The 17,937-nt window shown below is 45.3% G+C and overlaps 1 protein-coding gene across 1 annotated transcript in view; it reads left to right on the forward strand.

Moving 5' to 3' along the window:
- The window catches only part of LOC123741710 (phospholipid phosphatase 3), a 31,508-nt gene extending 15,808 nt beyond the window's left edge, over positions 1–15,700 (forward strand). The window contains exons 2-6 of the mRNA XM_045715412.1: positions 9,675–9,832; positions 10,112–10,398; positions 10,858–10,915; positions 12,783–12,959; positions 14,001–15,700. Coding sequence (XP_045571368.1) covers positions 9,675–9,832; positions 10,112–10,398; positions 10,858–10,915; positions 12,783–12,959; positions 14,001–14,102 — 782 coding nt within the window. The 3' untranslated portion in view covers positions 14,103–15,700. The remainder of the gene's footprint in view (positions 1–9,674; positions 9,833–10,111; positions 10,399–10,857; positions 10,916–12,782; positions 12,960–14,000) is intronic.
- The last annotated feature ends 2,237 nt before the right edge of the window (positions 15,701–17,937 follow it).

The raw sequence follows: 17,937 nt of genomic DNA on the forward strand, positions 1-17,937 counted from the left end.
TTACCTTCACGCTACGCCACAGACCACCAAACCCCTTTACATACATACCACCGAGACCGGCAGGCAGGCCCCTTTATGTTCCCCTACTCTCAGTCAGCCATCCCTCGCCACACATACCCTTAGCTCCAGAGCACGGCTGCAGTGCTGCAGGAAGAAGTCAGTGGAGTGTGGTTAGAACAGAGAGGCTAGGGGGGAAGCGTGTCTGGACCTGACGACAGCTACAGTGACAGTTACACAGCCTGGAAACTAGAGACAGCACTACCGATAGTGGGTGGGAGGGAGGGGGGTTCAGAGGCTTGGAAATTAGCTGCAGTCTTTCATCTCTTCCTCCTGACTTGTTTTTTGAGTTAGCTCTGTTGTTTCGTGGGAACTATGGACAGATAGTGTTGCTGCCTATGGACAGATAGACCGTGTATGGAGTGATTATGTTAGTGATTATGTGTACAGCAAATAACATTCTGGTTGTGTGTGTATGTGAGTCCAGCTGCAGCAGATGCTGCTGATATCATATAGTCAGTGAGATGCCGTTGGGCTGTTTTTGTTTCCCAGGCTTTGTCCCTTGATGATCAGTCTTTTTGTGTAGGCATCATGGCAGACAAAACAGTGAGCAGTGCACCCAGTTAGAACAATCCAGACAATTTAGGAGAGGGGACAGCAACGTCCCCCCCATCCTGTACCACCTGGATCAGCCCAACAAGTAAAAGCTGGGAGAAAGGACACCGTAGTGCTCATCCACACACATATTCGAACAGGGCGGACACACACACACACACACACACACACACACACACACACACACACACACACACACACACACAAACACAGTCGCTCTAATCAGGAGGATGGTGGTTTACTAGTCATAATCACAGCCCAGGTGCCAATGACTTCATCTCCTGTCTTGAGGCTTACCTGGCTCACCCCTGTATAGTGGGTGTGTGTCCGTGTGTGTGTCCGTGTGTGTGTGTGTTGCACACCCAACTACTATTTTAAACAAAGACTCTTTGTCCTTAAATGTCAGGTGAAACACAAAGAAGTCTGGTCCTGCTCTGTGACTCTCACTGACTCAACCCAGATAGAGATCACATACACACTATGTTGTGGCCAGGACACATTGTCTAAGATCAGTCTTCAGGGAATAGAAGTCCAGCTCTGTATAGTAGACACATCTACCAGTTACAATGCTATTATTAGGGATTACAGCAGGGTTTACTAAAGTTAGAGTAACAGCACCTCTGTATGTAATGATTCACTACAGCAGTTACAATGCTATTATTAGGGATTACAGCAGGGTTTACTAAAGTTAGAGTAACAGCACCTCTGTATGTAATGATTCACTACAGCAGTTACAATGCTATTATTAGGGATTACAGCAGGGCTTACTAAAGTTAGAGTAACAGCACCTCTCTATGTAATAGAGGTCGACCGATTATGATTTTTCAACGCCGATACCGATTATTGGAGGCCCAAACCCCCCGATACCGATTAATCGGCCGATTTCTTTGCTTGTTTATTTATTTATAATAATGATAATTACAACAATACTGAATGAACACTTATTTTAACTTAATATAATACATCAATATAATCAATTTAGCCTCAAATAAATAATGAAACATGTTCAATTTGGTTTAAATAATGCAAAACAAAGTGTTGGAGGAGAAAGTAAAAGTGCAATATGTGCCATGTAAGAAAGCTAAGGTTTAAGTTCCTTGCTCAGAACATGGGAACATATGAAAGCTGGTGGTTCCTTTTAACATGAGTCTTCAATCTTCCCAGGTAAATTTTAGGTTGTAGTTATTATATGAATTATAGGACTATTTCTCTCTATACGATTTGTATTTCATATACCTTTGACTATTGGATGTTCTTATAGGCACTTTAGTATTGCCAGTGTAACAGTATAGCTTCCGTCCCTCTCCTCGCTCTTACCTGGGCTCGAACCACGAACACATCGACAACAGCCACCCTCGAAGCAGCGTTACCCATGTAGAGGAAGGGGAACAACTACTCCAAGTCTCAGAGCGAGTGACGTTTGAAACGCTATTAGCGCGCACCCCGCTAACTAGCTAGCCATTTCACATCGGTTACACCAGCCTAATCTCGGGAGTTGACAGGCTTGAAGGGGTGGGTATAATTTGTGGAACGTTCCAACAGGAATCTGTTCCAAAAAACGTAAAGTTAAAGGTTGCCAACCAACAACGCATACAAAGTAGCAACGCATACAAATCTAGCTAACTAGCTGCGGAATAGGCATCAACTCACCACGTAGCTTATTCTTAATGTTTGTCTATAGGCAACCAGAATGAGGACAGACATTTTTCGGAATAAACGTGATGAGTGAAAAACGCAATGAAATAGACCACTCACTACCCGGTATCTTATTCTGCCGCTATACAACTTTGTATGCGTTGTTTTTTGGCAACCTTGTTATTTACGAAGTTTTTGGAATAGATTCCTGTTGGAACGTTCCACAAATTATACCCACCCGGCTTGAAGTCATAAACAGCCCGAAACACAGCGAAGAGCTGCTGGCAAAACGCACGAAAGTGCTGTTTGAATGAATGCTTACGAGTTATGTTATGTCAGTGTTATGTCATAATTACATAAAATTCTGGCAAATTAGTTTGCAACGAGCCAGGCGGCCCAAACTGTTGCATATACCCTGACTCTGCGTGCAATGAACGCTAGAGATGTGAAACAATTTCATGTTAGCAGGCAATATTAACTAAATATGCAGGTTTAAAAATATATACTTGTTTATTGATATTAAAGAAAGGCATTGATGTTTATGGTTAGGTACATTGGTGCAACAACAGTGCTTTTTTCGCAAATGCGCTTGTTAAATCAACACCCGTTTGGCAAAGTAGGCTGTGATTCAATGATAAATTAACAGGCACTGCATCGATTATATGCAACGCAGGACACGTTAGATAAACTAGTAATATCATCAACCATGTGTAGTTAACTAGTGATTATGTTAAGATTGATAGTTTTTTATAAGATAAGTTTAATGCTAGCTAGCAACTTACCTTGGCTTCTTGCTGACCTCGCGTAACAGGTAGTCAGCCTGCCATGCAGGCTCCTTGTGCGTTGGATTGGATTAGTAACCGGAAGGTTGCAAGAACGAATCCCCGAATCCCCCCTGAACAAGGCAGTTAACCCCCGTTCCTAGGCCGTCATTGAAAATAAGAATGTGTTCTTAATCTGACTTGCATAGTTAAATAAAGGTGTAAAAAAAAAAATCGGTGGCCAGAAATACCGATTACCGATTGTTATGATAACGTGAAATCGTCCCTAATTAATCGGCCATTCCGATTAATCGGTCGACCTCTACTATGTAATGATTCACTACAGCAGTTACAATGCTATTATTAGGGATTACAGCAGGGTTTACTAAAGTTAGAGTAACAGCACCTCTCTATGTAATGATTCACTACAGCAGTTACAATGCTATTATTAGGGATTACAGCAGGGTTTACTAAAGTTAGTGTAACAGCACCTCTCTATGTAATGATTCACTACAGCAGTTACAGTGCTAATATTAGGGATTACAGCAGGGTTTACTAAAGTTAGAGTAACAGCACCTCTGTATGTAATGATTCACTACAGCAGTTACAATGCTATTATTAGGGATTACAGCAGGGCTTACTAAAGTTAGAGTAACAGCACCTCTGTATGTAATGATTCACTACACCAGTAGCAGTAGATTGACTTCTGGATAAACAAGCAGCTTAGACCTGAGGTTGAGGACCAGAGGCCCTGGCACTGGCCCTAGAGGCCTGCCTGGCTGAAGAGAGACGGACCACCCCTGGAGGGTAGTAGGGGAGCGTTCTCCTCTCCGCCCCAGTGACTGTCCCCTCCCCTGCCCAGGACAGCAGGCCAAGTGGGTGGTTGGTTGGGGTCACCCCTTAAGAGATCCAGTGGTCACTGGTCACTCAGCACCCATGGTATCCTATATAGTGACTGTCACCTAAAATGTTGGTTGATGCCTTGTTGAGTAGTAGGCTATGTTACAGTCTAGTATTGATATTCATGTGTTAATAATATACTAGTACTGTTTAGTAAAGCTGTTAGTTTGGGTCTGTCTGTGTGTTTGTTCAGTGCCTGTCTATGGGTTGTTTAGTTTGCTGTGGTTTCTTTTGTTTCCCAGGGTGGTTTATTTGGTTAGCTATGGTTGGTTGAGTTTTTTGTGGGTAGTTTGGGGTTTTATGTGGCTTGTTTGGTTGCGTGTTAGTCCATGTGGTGTTTTGTGGGTTGTTTGTGTGTGCAAGTGGGGTTTGTGTGTGTGTGTGTGTGTGTGTGTGTGTGTGTGTGTGTGTGTGTGTGTGTGTGTGTGTGTGTGTGTGTGTGTGTGTGTGTGTGTGTGTGTGTGTGTGTGTGTGTGTGTGTGTGTGTTTCTGGGGGTATTCTGCTGGACGAGGCGAGGTCCTGTTTACAGAGCAGGTCCCAACAGAGCCCAGTTCTCTGACCCTGACATTCCAGAACCACCGCTAATCGTCTCCGTCTGTGAAACACTTCACCACATCTCTCAATTCTCAATCTCTCTCTCCCTCTCTAGAGCCCCCCAACCCCTTATCCATCCCCCTCTCTCTCCCTTTCTCTGTTTGTCAATTTTCCGTACCCCCCTCTAACCATGTTTTCCAGTCTTTTGAGTTTGACACTGTTTTATTGACTGGTACACATTATGAGCAATATGCCCTCAAAGCATCCCCATAAATAACACACATAATAACTAACATGTAACATCTGCCCCCTCCTCCACCCTCCTGCTCTCTCTCTCTCTCTCTCTCTCTCTTTCTCTCTTTCTGTCTTTATTCTCTTTCTCCATGGCTGTTCTGTTTTTCCTCTGTGTTGTTGTTCTCTCCTCACAGTGAGCTCATTCTGGGCTGTGGTCATAGAAGTGTAAATTAGAACCAGAAGAGTTTCTTAAGAGTGAGGCACATATCCCCTCTCCTCTCATTCCCTCGCCCTCTCTCTCTTCCTGTTTCTCCTCCCTCTCTCGCTCTCTCCCTTTGACTATTTGAAAGCATTCCCACTTTGAGAACTCTGTCCAACAGCACATTTGGCCCGTGTGTGTGGGTCTGTGTTTGTGTTTTTCTCTCTCCTCTCTGTTTCTCTCTCTCCCCCCCTCTCTCTCTGCTCCACTCTGCTCTGCTGCTGTGTCCTCTGAGGCTGCTCTTGGCCAGGTGCAGCGGTTTGCTCACAGCTGCCTGACAGATGAGGTGAGGGGCTCTGGAGTGTCTTTTGCGTCTTCTTGTGAAAGCGTTTAGAGCCGGTGTATTCCCCAGTGTAAAGACTGGAACTGTACTGGGACTGGCTGAGACCTCTCAGACCTCTGAAGTTGTATAGGCTAGGTGCAGGCTCGAATGACAGTGTGTGTTCTGCTGCAAAACATATCACATATGTGTTCTGTGTGTTCTCCATGGTTTCACAGTGGTGTGTGTTTGGGAAGTTTGTATAAGATGTGTTTTGTGGATTGAGGTTGGTATGTGGCAAACTGGCGGCCTCTTTTTTGTGGACTGTGTTGTTTGAGAGTAGCATTTTGAGGAGCTCTGTAAGCGAGCGTTGTTGGGTCCCGGCCATGTGAGCCCAGGCTGTCAAATCAAATCAAATTTTATTGGTCACATACACATGTTTAGCAGATGATATTGCGGGTGTAGTGAAATGCTTGTGCTTCTTGCTCCGACAGTGCAGTAATATCTACCAAGTAATATCTAACGATTTCAATACACACAAATCTATGTAAAGGAATGGAATTAAGAATATATAAATATATGGACTAGCAATTTCAGAGCGGCATAGACTAAGATACAGTACAATAGAATGCAGTATATATCAATGAGATGAGTAATGCAACATATATAAACATTATTAAAGTGACTAGTGTTCCATTTATTAAAGTGGCCGGTGATTTCAAGTCTATGTATATAGGCAGCAGCTCTAATGTGCTGTTTATGGACTTTAACACACAAATGTGGAAGTGACAACACACACATATTTACAGAGCGGTCAATACATCATTGACAGGGTCGCGGTGGTTGATGGCTCCCATTACTGTGAGAAACACACTAGAGGATCCAGCGATAACAGCTCAACCAGCCAGCCCCACACTTTTATTATGGCAGTAATGGAGACACTGTCCATTAGCAGACTGACAAACCAGAATAACATTGATTATAACCGTAACTCTGGCCCAGATACAGAGAGAGAGAGAGAGAGAGATAATTGTGGTAAAGAAGTAGCCTATTGTGGTGGATGGCCCAAGCGTAGACACCACCATGACATGTGTTTTCAGAGTAAAGCTATAAAACCTACACAGGGTTTCAGCCCCTGACCTTGTCAGTGTGTGCTTGAGTCAAGAGAACCACAGCTTTCTTCTGGGCCGGTCCATATGATTTCAGTCCCTTTCTGGCTGCACCCCTTTTGATTTGAACCAAACCTTTCATACATGTTTGCCCATGTTGGAAGTGGTCAGAAAGGGACTTTTTTGGACCTGAATGCCAAAACATTCAGGAGATGGAGGTTCTCAAAGTAGACCCATTTTTCATACCCCACACGACCATGAGACATTCATGTCTTCATCACTGAAAAATAGAAACAGTTGAGTTTGATATAATTTTAAAGCTCAAACTATTCTATGCTTTCTTGAAAATAAGTTTTTAATTTAAAAACTAATTTTCGAAGCATTAACATGAATTATCAAAAAAATTATAATAATCTCACAAATGTTGTAGCATTGACCCTATTTTACATCTGAGGTTTTTTTTGTCATCAGCTCTTTAATACAGGCTGGCTTTTCTCAATCAGGTGACTTACCCACTTATTCATAACATTTCTTAACACTCCATTTAACCTTTCACAGTTATTCTTTATTAACACTTCATCAAAGGAAGCTGGAAGGCCTTCAAAGACACTTAAAGGGATAGAGGCCGTTATCTACTTCCCCAGAGTGGAAGGAACTCATGGATTCCATTTGTATGTATCTGTGTCCAGTATGAAGGAACTTAGAGGTAGTTTGACAAGCTGCTAACGCTAGTTAACAACTTCCTTCAAACTGCATGCAGATACACACAAACTATATCCACAAGTTCATCTGTCTCTGGGAAAGTAGATAAAGGGCCTCATTGCCAAAATCCTCGTCTACCCCTTTAAGTACCTAAGTAAGGCCTCCTGATGCATATACAACATCTTTACCTTCATCTCTGTCTTTGTACTGAGTCATGGTATTGGGTCCTTACCAACTCCAGACAGCCACTCTCTCTCACTTCTCTGGGAGAGATCTGGCTTTTCTACGGTGGTCTGGAGTTAGGCCCTTGCGTGATGTCAGAGGCTCTGTAGAGGGCTGCAGCTTGGAGTCGCACGCCATGGTGTGTTTATGTATGTGCCGTGTGTGTATATCATGCACGTGTTTGTACAGTGTGTGTGTATGTGTGTGTGTGGTCTAAATGCATCTGAAATGAGGAGCATGTGATTCTGGCAGGAGAAGTAGATCAGGCAGAGATCAGGGTCAGGTGAGATGTTTGCTCTATCGCTCTCTTCTCTTTCTCTCTCCCCTGTCTTTCCTCTCTCTTCTTTCTCTCCCCTCCGTCATCTCTTCTCTTGCTCTCTCCCTTCTGTCATCTCTTCTCTCGCTCTCTCCTCTCATCTATCTTCTCTCTCTCTCTCCCCTCCATCTCTCTTCTCTCTCTCCTCTGTCTATCTCTCTCTCTCTCTCCCCTTCTGTATCTCTTCTCTCTCTCCCCTCCGTCTATCTCTCCCCTCCGTCTATCTCTTCTCTCTTTCTCCCCTCCGTCTAGCTCTTCTCTCTCTCTGCTGTCGTCAGAGCCTCTACTATCTGCCTGCATCGTGTTTCCCCCTCCCTCCCTCCCTCCCTCCCTCCCTCCCTCCCTCCCTCCCTCCCTCCCTCCCTCCCTCCCTCCCTCCCTCCCTCCCTCCCTCCCTCCCTCCCTCCCTCCCTCCCTCCCTCCCTCCCTCCCTCTCTCTTTCTGTCCCTCCTGTGCCTTCTCTTAACCAGAGGATATGTCGTTATCTGTGTTTGGTCTTTCTCTCTGACAAACACATACTTCCAGTATTAGCAAAGGTCACAAGCAGACATTTGCTGTATACTACAGTAACTTTACCCTGCTTATAAGCCAATGACGCTACACTACTTCCTCGTTTTCATTCCTAAGTTGTATTGGCCCTTAGGTACATTGACGTGTGTAGGTTCTTAACTGTATGTCTTGGGGTGAAAGGGTGGCTGTATGGATCTGTTTTGGTAGTATTTATGATTGACTGACTGGTACTGTGGGTGAGATATATCTGCAGAGTATTCATGGTTATATAGTGCAGGTAGACTGAAACCTGTTGAAAGTCACACTGAAGGTCAGTGAGCCATGTCCTATTCCCGTCTGCTACTGTTGATCTACAGTCTCTAATGGCCTGTGAGTTGTCCTCTCCTCCTGTCACGTAGTCTCTCTGAGATTTCCTGGCTGCAGCAGTGTTTGCCTGGGCCCGTTCCAGTTCCAGGCTCAATAGTGAGGGAGAGGTTAATCATTAGTCCCATGCTCTCCCTGTTCCATGGGGGAGAGGGCTATGGGGGCATGGGATAGGGGACTACATGATGGGCTAGAGGGGCTGTGGGGAGCAGAGAGAGGAACTAGAAGGGTAGCTTGGAAGTTCAGAGTGAGTATAGTGGTGTAGATTTAATTTCAGATCTAGCCTTGGATTTGATTTCATCCTCCCTGCTGTGTGACTGGTGCCAGTATCATAACGAGGTTGCACAATCTTTACCCAATGAACTTTCACCAGCAGCAGGGCAGGCTGCAGCGAGGTTTGTTTGCTTAAGAAAGCCAGACCTTGACCACCCTCCTTTACGCCTTCCTTACACACAAACTTTTAATTGGTTAGCCAACCAGGAAATTAACTTGATACAGTATTAACAAACCTTAAAATAAGAAGGTAATGAGTTACTACATTGATTTAATAAATATTCTGCCAATACAGTGGTAGTTAATGGTTAATGTTGTACGCTCCTTGTGCGTCTCTGTGCCACACTACACTATTTCTATTCCCTTATTATTGGACACAAAAGACTACTCTATTCCCTTTCTATTGGAGGTCTCTGCAGTCACGGTGTAGTCTATACTGTAGCCTGGCTATTAGTTTACTGTAAAACCCTTTGGCTTTCACCACTTTGTCATTTTCTGTGTAATAGACTCTCTCAGTCTCCTCTGTTCTCCTTTCGTCCTGAATAATCCTTCATTCTGCACTGTCATCTCTGTCTCTCTCTCTCTCTTGTCTCCCCCTCCTCCAGCCTCTCTGGTGGAGCTCCAGTATGTAAGGAATGCCAGATACTTTGGGAGATCTTGAATCCAGTCAGTGGATGACTGACAGACCTAAGACCCGCCCCCTCCTCAGATTGCACCCAGGCCTATATCCTGTCTCCTAAACCCTTCTCATATAAAACAGGATCAAGGATCAATGACACCTCTTTGTCTTGGCTCGCTGTGCGATGCGTCACTCTTACTCTTTTCTCATACACACACACATACACACGCACGCACGCACACACACACACACACACACACACACACACTCCTCATATCTTTTCCTCTCTTTACCTCTTCCTATTCTGTCTCTTCATCTCTCTCATAACTGTGTCTAAACCCCCCTCTCTCTCTCTGTCTCTCCAGCCTCCATCCCGTTCTTTGCGTGTGAGCTGAAGGCGGTGACTCCATACCAGAGGGGTTTCTTCTGTGGGGACCAGAGCATCACCTACCCCTACCTGGAGAGAGAGGCCATCCCTGACGCACTGCTCATCGCTGGGGGCATCGTCATCACTGGCCTCACGGTGAGGCACACAACACACCACTTACACTGTAGGATCTTACTGAGTATATACACATGACACTTACACACTCACTGTAAGCAGACAAGAGGTTCACCTGGAAGTAGATGTATTTATGAGCCATTCAATATTTAGCCTTTATTTAGTCAGGTCATTGAAAACCCCTTTTTTTTAACAATACGCTGTGAAAGTGTTGCGTCGTTTCTTTACCGGTATCTAGCTCAGCTTTTTTACGAAGAGGACTGATTCTAACTCTTGCTCCTCCTCTTCTTCCCCGGCCAGATTGCGCTGGGCGAGTGTTACCGGGTTCGATTCCATGAGGTGCAATCGCGGGCCTTCGTGCGCAACCGCTACGTGTCCTGCCTCTACAAGGAGCTGGGCAGCTTCCTGTTCGGCTGCTGTGTGGGCCAATCATTGACCAACATGGCCAAGCTGAGCGTGGGGCGCCTGCGACCTAACTTCCTGTCGGTGTGCAACGTGACATACGCCTCGCTCAACTGCGTCCCCGGCTCCTACGTGGCCCAGGTCACCTGCAGGCAGCCCGAACACAAGATGGTGGAGGAGGCCAGGTCAGTACCGAGAGAGACGCCTTCCCTATTCACACTATAGGGCCAAGCCAGGCCTGGCCAAACTGAGCTGGCCTGGTTACACACCCACCATAGTGGCTGGAACCGTGCTGGAAAGGACAATGTGTAAATACATATCAGAACTAGCACAGTGCAGTTGTGGTTGGTCCTGTAATGTGAATCAAGCTTCAGTGTATCAGAGTTGGGCTCAATTCGAGCTCACTTCCTGTCAGTTGGATTGGACATGAGGTTTTTCCATTGTTATGCAATCCTGAAAAGTCATGCACTGACTGGAATTGAGATAGAATAGACCCAAACGCCGCTAGTCTAGTCAAAGTGAAAGTCTGTCTTTGTGAGAAACTATTGGTATGAATGTTTATTACCATAGATTGAGATGGAGCAGTATTGACACTAGATAACTGGGTTAATGATTGACATCCCTGTTATCCCTTTATCTTTCAGGAAGTCCTTTTTCTCTGGCCATTCCTCTTTTGCCATGTACACCATGCTCTACCTGGCGGTAAGGGTCACTGGCAATTGGAGACACACACACACACACACACACACACACACACACACACACACACACACACACACCTTGCACGTGCCTGTGGCGACAAAGAACAGCACACCTGCCAAGTAACGTTTATACACTTGAAGTCACCTGCTTTAGCTGGGCTTACTACAGATTAGTTGAAGGAAGGAAAGAATGATCTTTGACAGTTTTAACTTTCACTGTAATTATGAAAGAAAATATTGGACACTTTGTCCCTGTAGAGATGGAGTGCACTCACACTCACACTCACAAACACTCAGATATTCAAACACACTCACATACACACATTGTACATGCAAACTCTGAGAAAGTCAACTTTTCAAAAGCCGTCCTGCCTGAAATGAAAAGGGAGAGGGAGGAAGTTTTCCACAGGGAACATGAACAGAGGGAGAGATGGAGAGCAGACAGAGCACTCCTTGTTTGGGGTTTGGGGGGGCTGCTGGGAGATCGACAGGCTTCTTTCAACAAGAGAACCCCACTCCCCATCTCTCTCTCTCTCTCTCTCTCTCTCTCTCTCTCTCTCTCTCTCTCTCTCTCTCTTACTGGACCATTGGTGAGGAACACATTGTGGGGTGAGAAATGACAGAGGAAGACAAAAGCCCATCATGGCTCAAGCATTTGTTCCCATAATGTATTCATTCACATTCTAAATGGAATTCCTCCACTTCATTAAGTCTCCAATGGTCCGGAATATGACTGGAATAATCGCAAAACTATTTACGGGAAATATATATGAAACTCATTAAATTTCAATCTGATAAAAGGAGAGGATTCACCATTCAAAAACATTGTTAATAGATTTCTCAGGTCCTCCCCTCCTCACCCCTCCCCTCCTCACCCCCACTTATCAGAAAGGAGCAGAGAGAAAGAGGGAGAGAAAGAGAGTGAGGCATTGAGAGCAGTTGAGAGGCCTGAGAAAAACAGGGGGCCTCATTCTTCATTCTGTCTCCTCTTCTCCCTCTCTATCTTCCCTCCATCCCGTCTGTGGCTTCCTAGCGTATAGCTAGTACTACTACTGCAGACTGACTGTATCCTTTAGAATCCATGGGACCTGCAGCGACATGCAGCCAGGGCCCTGGGCCAGCTGCTGGGGTTGGAGGGCAAGAAGACTGACACCTGCTTCCAGTCAGAGTGATACAACCCCCCTAACCAGCTCCCCTCCCCTCCGGAGGAATACGTTCCACATGTTCCAGTGACAGGCCCAGGCAGCAGTCACCTCAGAAACAGCACCATGCATCTCTACAGTTAACCCCTGACCCCCCAGTCAGTCTCTGTCTGGTCCCTGACTGACACTCCTCCTCTACTGTAGTAATGATGGGGCCTGGAGGGCAAGATGAGATGGAGGACAGGTTTATTAGGGTGCTGAGCCCAGTGTGGATGGACTAATGCCAGGTCCTCTTCCTCCCCCTCTAGACGTGTGTGTGTTAACTCTGTTTAATGTACCCTGATGAAGACAGCTTCGCTGTCGAAACGTTGGTTATTACATTTTTGCATCTGAGCTCTTAGAGTGTGCGGCTTTCCTTTATTTTCTAGTGTTCTACTCCGCTAGCCAGCACCTCGCCTTTATAGGTGTGCGTTTCTTTTTTCTAGATAACTCTGTTTAATGTACCATGTGACCAGATCACTGTGGAAAGAACCAACTACGTTGCAGTTTATGCACACACAGACGCATGCAAAAATGCATGAGAGTGCCTGCACACACACACACACACACACACACACACACACACACACACACACACACACACACACACACACACACACACACACACACACACACACTTCTCATATTTGAAGGCTCTGATCATGTGACGCTGCTCTCCTTCTCCAGTTCTACCTGCAGGCGCGGTTGTCATGGCGAGGGGCTCGTCTGCTGCGCCCGCTGCTGCAGTTCCTGCTGGTGATGATAGCCGTGTACACCGGGCTGAGCCGCATCTCCGACTACCGCCACCACCCCACCGACGTGATCACCGGCTTCATCCAGGGAGGCCTCACCGCCTACTGGGTGGTAAGTGTCTGTCTCTCCCCTCCCTCTGGCTCTATGGAGCTGTGGGATTGGGAACAAATCTGTTGATGTATGATCTCCTATGTCAGTCAGGCTTACAGGATGAAATAATGTCAACCATGCCTGCCTAAACAATGACAGGGCATCACATGTCCTATCCATCTGCCTGTACAATCTGTATTTATCTATCTGACTATATAATCTGTATTTATCTATCTGACTATATAATCTGTATTTATCTATCTGACTATACAATCTGTATTTCTCTATCTGCCTATACAATCTGTATTTGTCTCATTCAGTCCCTATATGGTGGGATCTCATCTGGGTCAGGCTGAGCAGTATAACCAGTCTCTCTGGCGGTTGGGATATCTGTCTTATGTTTGACGGATTCTCTTGGTTGTCTTTGTGTGTTTGACGGATAGTGTTCCATCTCTATGTATCTGTGTTTGACAGATAGTGTTCCATCTCTATGTATATGTGTTTGACGGACAGTGTTCCATCTCTATGTATCTGTGTTTGACGGACAGTGTTCCATCTCCATGTATCTGTGTTTGACGGACAGTGTTCCATCTCCATGTATCTGTGTTTGACGGACAGTGTTCCATCTCTATGTTTCTGTGTTTGACGGACAGTGTTCCATCTCCATGTATCTGTGTTTGACGGACAGTGTTCCATCTCTATGTTTCTGTGTTTGACGGACAGTGTTCCATCTCTATGTATCTGTGTTTGGCGGACAGTGTTCCATCTCCATGTATCTGTGTTTGACGGACAGTGTTCCATCTCCATGTATCTGTGTTTCACGGACAGTGTTCCATCTCTATGTATCTGTGTTTGACGGACAGTGTTCCATCTCTATGTATCTGTGTTTGACGGACAGTGTTCCATCTCTATGTATCTGTGTTTGACGGAAAGTGTTCCATCTCTATGTATCTGTGTTTGACGGAAAGTGTTCCATCTCTATGTATCTGTGTTTGACGGAAAGTGTTCCATCTCTATGTATCTGTGTTTGACGGAAAGTGTTATATCTGTGTCTCTCTCCAGGCCTTCTATATTTCCTCCATGTTTAAGAACAACCGTCCAGACCTGTCTCCCACCAGCATGTCTCTGGAGAGCCCCCTGTCCAGCCAACAGACCGTCTGCTAGCACCACCTGCCCCAACACACCCCTCCTCACCTACCTGGACAGATGGGGGATGGGAGAAAAGACAGAAAGAGAGAGAGAGGGAGAGACAGTCAGATAGCAGAGGTGAGCAGCACATGGAGGGACAGGGAGGGAGAGAAGGTGTGTGAAAGGGAAGGGGGATGAGATAAGAGGTAGAGCAGGTAAAGAGCGTTCTAGCAAGTACACACATGCTCTGATGAATACGTCAAGACACGCATGCACACGCAGTGCCACCTCTCTCACTAACACCCACTACTATCTAACACACACACACACACACACCAAATCACTGTAGAGTACAACCCGTCCACATGGAGATATGCATAGTAATTTTACAGATATTTTTGTATATGAAAAATGACAAATGTTTCTATTTTTCAAATGAGAGTCGTAGATGAAGCTGCTAATGATAATGATTTTTTTCCTGTTCTAAGTAGAATATGTTTTATATGTGATGGTGGTTAGTGGGCAGTGCATTAGGTTAGCTCTCACAAACACACGGTCAGTCAGTGTCTCTAAATTATCTTCATTGGTCGTCACTTCGTTGGTCATCCTCTGACCAGCCTGGATGATGACATCATCAGCTGGACTCCACTTCTTCAGCTTGACGTCCCCTGACTATAATTCTGTTGATGTCTCATTGTGTGAAAGGAGACAGTCAGAACTGAACTGTTATTTCAGACCTCTACATGGAACAACAGCGCTGCATGGGGTGACAAACCCTCTCAACCAATAAGGAACAAGCACTGGCCTCGTGTGCCCTCTTTACCAGTACCCTCTCCATCCTTCACCCTCTAACTACACAGCAACTAGTAGAGGATGTCATGGACAAAGACAAAAGAGAACACTTTGTATTAAACCAAGTATCTTATCTTAACTTCAGTTACCCAGGAGTGATAGGGTGGAAATCTGCTTTGCCCAGGTTACGTCCCCTCCCCTTCACTCCATGTCTGTACTCTGTACTAACCACTTATTACTGTGTCTCAGAGGCGGAGCTATGACTGAACCCTGTAACATTTGACCTATTACTCTGACCTCTGAGCTGCACCTTGAGTTATGCCACTCTCACAGGGGAGCCAAAATGGCTGCCTCGTGTTGCCTATGGCAGAGGTCCCCTGTATATTCCTATTAATAGCACTTGAACTACATAATGGAACCTACTCTGATAGTATAATTTATATTATATATATTTTATCTCAAGTTTGAATAATCAGTGTTTTATTTCTCTTAATATGTCACTCTCATACGGTATATGTTTTAGTTTTTTCCCAAATGATAATTATTCAAATTGAATGTAAATAGATATGTCCTTTTTATAAACCACACAGAATTTCAAAAGTATTATTAGTGCCATTTTTGGACCGTTTTTTTCACGTTTATGTGTTATGTGTCTGTGTTGTTGATCAGGTACACAGAGTTGTTGTTATTGTCATAACGACTAGACTGAGCCAGAGCTATTATCAGAAAGCTATTTCTTGTTTCCAGTTTTGTGTTTTTTGTTTTCTCTGTGAATGCCAGAATGGCTGAAAATAACCACTGTACTCAAAAAACCAAACCAATAAAATGAATGTTGAATCTTTTGACCTCCTATTGTCCACTGATATTCCTTAAAATGTCTCACACACTTTTTTTCTTTCTACACAGAGACAATGTTTGTCATCTGACTGTTTATATGCTCAACAGAGTAAAGAATCAGTTGTTCGTCACACACACATGACCAGTAAGTAAGTTCAAGCTTAGTTCAGGAGAAGTTAGAGGTGAAACCGAGAGCAACAAGAAATATTGAATTCTAAAGTCACAAGTGACTTCACCTCTAGTTTCTGACTGGGAAAGAACACACTTACTTTCTCCCTCCACCACCTCTTTCTCCCTCCCTTCTCTACATCCCTCTCTCTTTCAATCCTTTTGGAGTGCAGCAGAGCGTGCTGGGCTTTTTGGGGATCATGCTGCCATGGCGATGCCTGGCTAGATAGTGGGCTGGGGAGGTGGAGGCCTTTTTATTTATTCTCTTTCTTTTCCAATCCACTTCCTGGCTGAGTGAGGAGAATAAAAGGCAGCTGAGATCAGAGTGAGAGAAAGGGAAGGCTGCAGTAATGGGTGTGTATGGAGGTGAGGAAAGGGGAGGGCTGGCATGCAGCGGGAGAACGGGATGAAGGGAGAAGCTGGGGTTCAGTAATGAAGGAGTAATGGAGCAGTTGGCAGTGGGGAAGGGGTGACGGGGGAGAGAGGGAGGAGGGATTTGGGTGTGGGGCTTCGGGCTGGGAAGGAATGTGACGGTGGTTGTCAGGCCTGTTTTGTGTCAATACTGTTACTAAGAGACACATTTAATTCCTTAGCACTGTAAATGCCTGCGCTTGTGAAGATGTTGTCTATCTGTTTTTGTCTAGGTCATCATTGTGTGTGGGTGTGTGTGTTTTCTTTTTGGGTGAGCAGGAGAGAAGAGTAGGTGCTCTACTAAGCTTACAACACAGACTCTCAAACATGACATCTTGATTGCTCCGTGGATGTCTTCCTTGGTGACCCTTTGACCTTGTTCAAAAGAATGGGATTGACAAGAGGAGGCCGATTCTCCCTCCAGTCCATAGAGCAGAGAGGCCAGACTAACTGAGGCGTGTGTCCTGTCTATCTGAAAGGTCTCACTAGTTCCAGCCCTCTCCACTGTGTGAGTTGTGGCTGTAGTTTAGTATACACATACAACAGTAGCCCCAGCCGGCCTGTGGTCATTTAGATGAGGCTGATTGAGCCCTAATCTCAGCCTGTAAAACACATTACCGTCTCCACACTCCATTCTGAAAGAAAATAAAGCACACTTTCTGCCTCTTCCACATACTTAGGGCTGGGGAATTCGTTTGATAAGACATTTGTTTTTCAGATAAAATACAGGTCTAAAAACAGAATAGTTCCATGGGCGGATGTTACGGCGGGCGATCAGAATCAATGGTGTGGAGGTAGGGAACCCTGTGATGGGTTGTTACTGCAGGCAGGCTGGCAGGCAGACAGACGGGCACGTAGCTCACCTGCATACCTGTCTATTGGAGGTGGAGAGGACATCTGTATCATACCTGCTGTCTGCCTATCATACTATCAGATGGGATAACATCACCCAGGCATTTAAAACTCCCCCACCAGGCTTCCTTTGAGGGCTTCTTTCTGGTAATGTAATGACCAAGAAACTTCTATAGTCCGCCAAATACTTCTCATAATATGGCACAGTTTCAAGCAGCTTACATTGAATCAACAGTGGAGAAAGAGGAGCTATTCTTTGCATATAATCTTTTCTCCCAGGGTCGGTCTCCATGGCATTACAGACAGTCTCTGGATTGGAACTTAGTGGGGTTCTTATCCCTCTGCAGCTCAATTCTTGATAGAATTAGAAGGGATTAATGGGCTCTTTAGTATGCTTGAGTTGAGACCTGCTGCTGCTCAGCTCCATTAGACTGCATATTCCTCCATATACTCCATCTATCCCAGTAATGACAGTTTGGGAATGCTTTGGGTGCAGCAATTAAGACCTGAGACTGGAGAGCAGAGCAGAGCGGGTACATTGTGTCCTGACTCCTGATACAGGCCTGTGAAAGGCATTAGTCTCTCTCTATGCTCCAGCAACGCAGCACTAGATATATCTGCCTTCATCATGCTGCACCGAGGGGATTACACCAGGCCAGATCATTTGGTATGCAGAAAGAGAAGAGAACACCCCAAACGGTGCCAGGAATAGCTTTTTGAGCCCTGCGGGGGGACGTAGGTCAGGTCTGCGATGGCAATTAGTGTGACGTGGAAACTCTGCAGATGGTGTGTGTGTAGTCTCAGACACGTA

This window comes from Salmo salar, chromosome ssa03 (genome assembly GCF_905237065.1).
Source record: "Salmo salar chromosome ssa03, Ssal_v3.1, whole genome shotgun sequence".
NCBI classification, from domain to species: Eukaryota; Metazoa; Chordata; class Actinopteri; order Salmoniformes; family Salmonidae; genus Salmo; species Salmo salar.